This window comes from Carlito syrichta, unplaced genomic scaffold, assembly GCF_000164805.1.
Source record: "Carlito syrichta isolate Samal-C Ts95f unplaced genomic scaffold, Tarsius_syrichta-2.0.1 Scaffold303307, whole genome shotgun sequence".
NCBI classification, from domain to species: domain Eukaryota; kingdom Metazoa; phylum Chordata; class Mammalia; order Primates; family Tarsiidae; genus Carlito; species Carlito syrichta.
Genome location: NW_007247403.1, coordinates 108,765 through 117,448, shown reverse-complemented (window position 1 = coordinate 117,448; position 8,684 = coordinate 108,765). Strand labels below are relative to the sequence as shown.

The window sequence follows — 8,684 nt, the reverse complement described above, 5'->3', positions numbered from 1 at the left end:
TTTTTTTTTTTTTTTTTTTAACTGTAGTCCGCCCCTCCAACGGTCTGAGGGACAGTGAACCGGCCCCCTGTTTTAAAAGTTTGAGGACCCCTGCGAGGATACTGTAAACAAGGGGCAGGTGGGAAGAATGGACTGCCCGCTATACAGGATATGGAAAATTCTCCCCAGAAGTTGGGAGAGAGAGACCCCAGAGGTCTCCAGTTCAGCCTCACTTCACCCACTCCGGGCCTCTTCCTTACTCTGCCCTCTCTCAGCAAACAACAGAGGAAACACACCCACCCTACCCAGTAGAGCCCAGTAAGTAGCAGTTCTGAACCCTCAGGAGTCTTTCTTTTTTGTTAATTGACCAGTTTGTCAACTTTTCTCTCCGACCTTCTTAAAAAGGTGAGTGAGAACAAAATAAGTCATTTTCATATTCAGGGCAGAAAACTGAGATAAAAGCACTAGAAGAATAAATGAAAGATAGGGGCAATTCTAAAAGCACTAGAAGATTAAATGAAAGATAGGGGTAGGAAACAGTGTATAAGGAAGAATGAGTTTTACAAATGAGTGAGGGGAAGATTTTTTCAGTTGTGGATTTAAATGAAAATAAACAAATATCAAAACGAACCATTTTCCTCCTCTTTAGCCACAATTTCTGAGAGTTCTGAAAGCCCATATACAGTGCTGTCTGCCCTGCTTTGACAGCTGCCAGCATCTTGCCCTGCTTCCCACTGTAATTACCAATAAGATTAAAACGCTGTTGAAAACAAGGTTGAAAACAAGGTCTGCTCTTTTCTAAGTGCAGACAGTTCTTGAATGATGACTATCATCCTATCATGATCATCATTCAAAACTAAGAAAATTCCATGGTTATGTTTGTAGGTTTTTGTGCCTCTCTATTACCTTTATCTCTGTATTAGGCTTCCCTTCCCAATGCATAAAACTAGCATGTCTGTGTTGTAGAATTATCCAGCACATAGACAAGAGACCATCTATAAGGGCATGCTGGTGTCAGGCCAAACAGAAACTCAGCTTCCAGCATGGATGTCCACTTTCTAATACTTTTTCAAGACTCTTGCTTAAGGAAAAGCGGGCTCACCATAGAGAGGCTGAAGCTGCTGCCATGCATTAGCTATGCTGGGGGGAGTCATAAATTTTGGTTGTCAGCGTTTTCCATGGCTTTGCGGTGAAGGTAGTCTAGCTTTCATGTCATACATGAAATATGTTAGATCTCATCTTTAATGTAGAAACCACAGTTGTTTGGTTATACTCTTTAAGGAGGTTGTGGTCAGTGTTGCAATATTCGTGTGAGATTTAGTAAATTCTTATGTTTTATTCTCAAGAGAAACAATTTATTCTGAGGCTAAGGAATATTTGCTTTTCCTAAGCAGTTTCTAAAGGCAAGCATGTAAGACAATAAGTGGATGTGTTCCGCTTTCGCATCTCAGCACTGTCAAAGGAAAACAGTTCACTTTGCTATGGGCTCTTTGATGTAATCATTGTCTGTACTTTAGAAACATTTGACCGAATTAAAAAGATACAGATCAGACGAGGAAGTACAACGAAGCAAACAGGAGTCAGGGAATAGTTTGGAGTGAAAACAAAAAAAGTCGTGTAAAGCAAAACATATGATTAGAAATCAGTCTTTTTTAAAGTTAAGAGCTATTTTAGAGTTATCTACTGACAAACAGAGACTTCAAATCGTGTGATTGACCCTGTGTTTCCTGTCTATTAAAGAAAATTTTTCTGGTTATTAAATATCAGCAATTTTCTTGCCCAAATTTCAGAAGATAATTGGCCTTCTGTGACTCAAAACTGAATTTTAGGTGAAGAGAATAGTCTAGACCTTATCAGATTCTTATAGGTTCATATTCTAGTATTTGGCTTTTTCTTAAACACAAAGGGATAACAATGAAATCAAATAAGGGACATTCTCAGAGCAACTTCATCTTTGTCAAAGTTGCTGAGTTCCAAGCCAGGCCATCCTCTGGGCCTCTGTTTACTTTGGTTCTTCTGAAGAGATTCACTTGCTTTCTTAGTTTCCAAAACACATAAGGGGAAAAAAAAAACTGAAATTTGGTATTTCTTGTAGTGTTCACCCTCCTTTAAAAGAGGATAAGCAAGCAGGACCTCACAAATCCCCAGGGAGAGAGGCAAGGAGGATAATGCTTAGCTTAGTTTAGAGTTGGGAAAAGTCAGGGCCCAGGAGGATGGTGTGCTTTTCTCGGGCTCTGTGATAACCAGCAAACCACACTGTCATTCTCTGAGACTGCACCAGGATTTGCAATACCTTAGTTTCACAATCTAGACCCCAAGTAATGCCAGAGGTGGTGTTGTGAACCATGAAGCACAAAACTGGACTTCAATGTTTTCTGCTAGAAATCAGAAAGATAATTTGTTCCTCTGAATTTTAAAAATTAAAGACTTTCTCTTCTCTATCAATGGACAAATAAATATGTAGAAAGTGAGCAAAAGGAAGAGAAAAAATAATGATGTGCCCGGCCAGGTAATACATGTTATGTGTGATCCATAGGGTAGCTGTGTCTAAAGGAGAAACAAGGAAATGACTATCTTGTTTCTTAAATGCCTGTGTTATTGAGCATAAGCCGCAGAAGGGGAGAGAAGACAGCATTTCACAGGGAATCCCAATGAATTTTAGGCCCACCTCTGCCAATGAATCAGGTCATTCAATGAATGAGGTCATTCCAGACCTCTGTTTTCTCATCTGTAAAATGAGAATACTGAGCAAGTCAACCTGTAAGTCTCTTCCACTTCTAAAGTCCTGTGACTTTATAGGAAATTCATGGCCTGTTTCTATAGGTTACATAACCCTCTGCTTATGTAGTTTCATGCTACAATTACTATAGTTTTCATTTTGAATGAAATAAAGTTATATGCTGTAGAGTGTATGTTTGCTTTTATCAGCATTTTGACTGCCACTGAATTAAGAGTTATGTCTGGGGCAAGTGTAGACGTTGCTACTTTCTTCCATTACTGGTTTTGCTCCAATAATGCTGAAATTTGGTATGTTTGGAATTATAATAAAGTCCCTTAAGAGATTACTGCAGTTATTGCCTTTCTCCACTTATACACTTCCAGTCTTTTAATAACTGGGAGCCAAAATTCCCTGACCAGTAGTTTTAATTTGCATTAAAAACAGATTTATTATTTACAGAAGCACAAAGAATTTATGGGACTGAGAGCTGCAGCTCAGGCTTGGATCTCGCCTAATCGTAGCCATGGAATCAATTAACAGTTCATCTGTGAAATGTGATAAAATCTTATGAGATACATATTGCCCAATAACTGAGAACGAGATGAAAGTATGCTCCGTAATAGTAACGGGACTTCGGGGTTTTACAATCGCCATTGAATAGAGTTCCATTAGAAAATCAGTATTCAGGATGTCCACAAAAAAAACACTGTGTCTGAACAGATGATAGAGCATTGAGTAATAAACCTGGCCAGCCATTCCTGCTTTGATTAGTTTCCAACACCCTAGAAAAGGGGGCCATTTATTTAAGTGTTCTTGCTCATGGCAAATGAGCTTGTGGGGCTTGGGGTGGGTGGGGGTGAGGGGGAAAGATTGAGTTCAAAGCTATAAATTGCTGCAAAGCTAGTGCCTCCAAGAAGGACTGCTTGGGAGGCCCAGGTAGTCTGGTGTTCCGTGAGCCTTCACGGGGTAGGTCTTATCTAGGAATCTGCTCTGGAAAACCTGGGTTCTTTTCTGACCAGATTGGAGATCATTTTTCAAGATCAGAAATGGCTTTTCATCCAAACCTTGCTTTGCCCACAATTGTGTCTATTTTTGTACATTGGTGGTTTGTATTCTTGTATTATGTCAAGCTTTAAAATGTTGCCCCTCTTAAAGATCATGTAGTCTGTCTCTTACTTCACCCTTGAGAAAACTGCGTCAATGATGCTGAGTGTTTCGCCCAAGATTACAAAGCCAGTGTATGCCAGAAGAAGGATAGAACTGATATGTCTGCTTTTTCCTGAGACATTCAACAGATTAATTGTTCCCACTGGACTGTCTAACTGACTACTGTTAATGCTGCAGAATCAGTATGTCATGAGCCTTACATACAATCATTACACATAAAATGAAGGGCAGGTCAAAGACGTAGAACTGAGATGAAGAACAAACTCAAGAAGTTCTACTATGTACCCCCAGTAATTATACCTGCTTTTTTATATAGTTAAAATGTGCCCAAGGAGTATTCCTAGTAAAGTTGCATTTCTTAGCAAATAGGTTTTCTGAGGTTTAGAGTAAGCTGTAGTAACTATGAGCCCAGGCTCCTGAGTTAAAGAATAGGCGCAAGGGAAACTGCCCCCAGTGTCCCTTATCCTTACCCTAATAGGTTTCAGTGTTGACAGTTTCTCACCCTCTATCTCACTCCATTTTCCCCCCTACCTGTTGCAGTTTTGATACAACAGTAGGATATTTTGGGATGAAGCCAAAGTCTGGTGAGAAGGAGATCACACCCAGCTACGTGTTTATGGTATGGTACGAGTTCTGCAGCGACTTCAAGACAATTTGGAAACGGGAAAGTAAAAACATATCTAAAGAAAGGTAAGGTTCAAATAAAGGTTTTAATCCCCCCACTTCGGGAGTCTAGGAAACTGCCATCTCAAACCTAATGAAATGTACATATATCACCAGTGTTGGTGTTTTCTTTTGGATCAAGTGGACATCTAAGACGGATTTTTGCCTCAGGGTTCACAGGGAAATTCAGGGAAAGCTCGCTGTCCACACAAGCAGATATACTCACGTGATCTGATAAGTTACACTTTCTTAACCCCTTCCAATTACTAGCTAGTAAATGAAAGGAGAGTTGTGCTAATTTGCAACAGATTGCTTCTCTGTGCATTTTCATGTTGGCCCAGGCTAAATGAGGCAGCCTTGCTGTCGCAGACAGTATAGACAAATAAAAGTGAATGCTTTTCCCATTAATATACTGAACTTGCATCAAAGGGAAATCTCTGCGACTCAGGCCACACTTCACACAGCGTTGAAGCCCCGCGCTGGATTTACAGCATCACTTCTGACTCCCCGTATCCTGCTGAGGACATCAAACTGCAGGCCGCTCAGCCTCATTGCCTTCTGATTTTATTAGTTGGGGGTAGAAGAAAAACCTCAGCTCTGAATATAGGGGTGTGTGTGTGTGTGTGTGTGTGCATTTTCCTTAGAGAGACTGAATTTGGCCCTCTTTATCAGTAAAAAGCATTTCTCCTTGATCATTGTTTTGTGCACAGGTTACCATTGTTTTGTAAAGGATTTCATGAATTTAAACTCCAAACATGTCTTGCTACTACTCCTGTGGGACAGATATATGAGAATGTCATTCAAATTATACAAAGTAAGGGAAACAACTTATTTAATTATAGCATTGATACCTCACTAACCATAAGACTTGAAATTCCATAATTCAGGATTTTTGTTCTTCACCTTATAATCAAAGAAGAGATATATAGGTAATATATTTACCCATGCATACCATAACCTACCCTAATATATTGTACCTTAAAACACTGTTTTTAAGGGTATCAATATTTAGAAATTTTGACCTAATATTATTGAGTCTTTAAATCTTTTCTCAAGGAATTGGGGTGGGGGCTTTTTTTTTTTCCTCCAGGAAGCTAAAGAGCTTTAAAAACGTTTATCAAAACATCTTCCCGTCATTAGCTTTGGGTACATGGGAATTTAATTGAGTACACCTTTATTATATAGATAAACTGAAGCAGAGAAAAGTGCCATTGTTAAGAAAATAGGAGCCGGGCTCGGTGGCTCAGCCTGTAATCCCGCGCCTTTGGGAGGCTGAGGTGAGTGGATTGCCTGAGCCCGCAGGTTCGAGACCCGCCTGGGCAACTTGGCGAGACCTCATCTCTACAATAAATCAAAAAATCAGCCGGGCATGGTAGCACATGCCGGTAATTCCGGCTACTCGGAAGGCTGAGGCGGAAGGATCGCCGGAGCCCAGCAGGCGAGGCTGCGGTGGCCAGAGCGACCGCTGCACTCCAGTCTGGGTGACAAACTGAGACTCCAACTCAAAAAAAAAGAAAGAAAATAGGTTGCTGCTAGTAACATGGAAAAATCCTAAAAATCCGACAATTACTTATTTAATCCTTTAAAGTAAGCTAAAATAAGCTTCTATGGAATAAATTCTCATATGAAAGTGCTGGAGTCCTGCTCCTTTTCCTATAACAGCATAGCAGCTGGCCGGTTGGCCCTCCAGGTCCACCCCTTAAAGCTGGGAAATCTGCATTGAGCCCTGAATCAACAGCCTTTGCTTAGAAATTTGCACCTCAGATTCTGAGCATAGTCTCTTGTGAAATTGTCTTTGAGGGTTCCTAAAAATGGTCTAGAACCAGAAAACCAGCAGAGAGGGTAATTAATTGCTTTTCATTCTCATAATCCTCTGTTGAAATACTGAGCTGTTTTCCAAATTCAGGAGTTTTCGCTATCGCAGGAGTTAAACCAAACTAACTGTGGATCTGCTGTGGTGGTGGTGGTCTCCAGCCGTCCTTCAGAATGACATTTTCTCTGATTCCCAGCCACGGGTGTTTGCAGTGTGCTTCCTGGGTGCAGCTGTTGAATTGCCTGCTTCACACTTTGTAAACCAACACCTTTACAGGGTCATGACTTCACAAGACCCTTTGCAGTTCTTCTCATTCAGCAATTCCAGGGATCTCTTCGTTCCAGCCATGGTCTGTGAGATGAATCTCCAAGGTGTCCAACCTAAAATAACATCTCTGAAAGTTAACAATGGGTAATAAAATATTTTTGAAGGCAGCTTGTTTAGGATAATCTGTTATGAAATGTTAGCATGTTATATATATTACTGCTCAACCAGTTAAACAAACTGAGTAATAGCCAAGGTTTTCTTGTGAAATAAGGATTTTTTAAATTGTCCTCTATCTGCAGAAGATTTTAGCTTTTTGACTGTTAGAATCACATTTTCATTAGGGTAAAATAAGCAAAGTAATTTGAATTATTCTATTATAATTAAATGAGACACTATTGGATTGTTTTGTTTTGACACCTTTTTAATGATATTTGATATTATAATCTCAATTATACCTTTCCCAGAAGTCCAATAAGTCCCAACCGCACTAAATGTCAGGCGATAACAATATCATTAACAAGAGTAGTATGAAGACATCTTTAAAAAATAAAACTTAATCACCCATCATAAAATAGGCAAACATGATGAAATAAATTAATAAAATAAAATTTATAACCAAAAAAATAAAACTTATAACCAAATAAAAATCTTATAACATGTAAGTATAAAGAAAAAAACCCTGTAGTTTGGGATCTTATAGGAAGAAATTCACCCCACTTGATTTTTAAATATATTTAAAGGCCAAAATAACGTGAAAAATAAATAAATAAATATATTTAAAAGCCAACTAGATCCTAAAAATCATTGGGAAAAATTAAAAATCAATAATAGTATTTTCAAAAGGTCGGATTCCGTGGTGAATGATGTTTTGTTTAAACTCTACTTCCAAATGAAATAGAAATATTGAAAACTAGTTAGGCCACTTGAGGTTAATTTTCACTGGTAGAGAATATGTACTTCTTTTCTACTTAGCATAGTTTTCATTAATCCACATGGGCTTGATGCAGAGTTGAAATGGATGCATCTCTCTAACACATAACAACTGCCCCCCTTAAAACCCAGAACAATCTTTAATGACTGTATTAGAATGTCCAGTGTTCTGGTGCCTCGTGAGTGAACAATAAACCCTATCATTAAATTGGTGTCAGGGCACGACTCTGTGGTTGAGTAGAAGAAACATAATATTTCACTAGGGAATATGGCTTCCCTGCCAATTAACTATATCATTAGAAGAGCAGTCTACTATGTGATGGTATATTAATGGCATTTGATTTTCCTTGGCATTTAAGCAAGTCTTAAGCAAAAGAGCAAACTTCTGTGTCCAGGTACAAATCCAGAAGCCCCACTCCCTAGACCTTCAGTCTGTATCCCACTCAGTCATTGTGCTGCTCCAAGTATCAAAACTCATCTCCCAGTAAAGTATACCAGTTCCTCTTCTTATCCCTCCTGAGTACAGACAGTACTCCATAGTGTAAAAATGACCTCTAAACAAAGAACCAAAAATCAGCATTTTTACCCTTTGCTCTGCCATTAATTGCCTATGTGATTTTAGGCCAGTCACTTATACCTGGGGACCCCATTGTCACATCTGTAAAATGTATGTATTAGGGTGAAGCAGGAACTAAATGGTGAATGTGATCTCTTCTGGCTCAAAATTTTTACAAATCTAGAAACTACTTTTCTAATTTTCTGAGGAGCTGTGTGTTTCATTTCTGTAATAATGCTTCTCAGCTTTGCTCTTGAGCTCATTAGGGGCTATATTGGAAGATAGTTTAAGTCAGTGACTGGCAGGGGAGTGGGGAAGAGAAATGCTGGCAAGGAGAATTCTCATTGCCCTCTTAAAACTGGCTAATGTCTACACCCTACCTTACCTTAACCTACCCCCAATTCTTCTCATAAAAACTAGTGTTCCTCCTGAAGATTTTTTCCCCCCCGAGTTGTCTCATTCTGCCGCCCAGGCTAGAGTGCAGTGACACAATCACAACTCACCACAGCTTCAACCTAGATTGTGGTGATCCTTCCACCTCAGTCTCCCAAGTAGCTGGGACTACAGATGCGTGCTACCATGCCTGGCTA

At 39.4% G+C, this 8,684-nt stretch overlaps 1 protein-coding gene across 2 annotated transcripts in view; it reads left to right on the top strand.

Annotated features, from left to right (window-relative positions):
- Nucleotides 1-8,684, top strand: part of FMN1 (formin 1) — a 403,234-nt gene that overhangs the window by 367,703 nt on the left and 26,847 nt on the right. For both annotated transcript variants that reach the window (XM_008058355.1, XM_008058356.2), the window contains one exon: nucleotides 4,406-4,555. In XM_008058355.1, coding sequence (XP_008056546.1) covers nucleotides 4,406-4,555 — 150 coding nt within the window. The remainder of the gene's footprint in view (nucleotides 1-4,405; nucleotides 4,556-8,684) is intronic.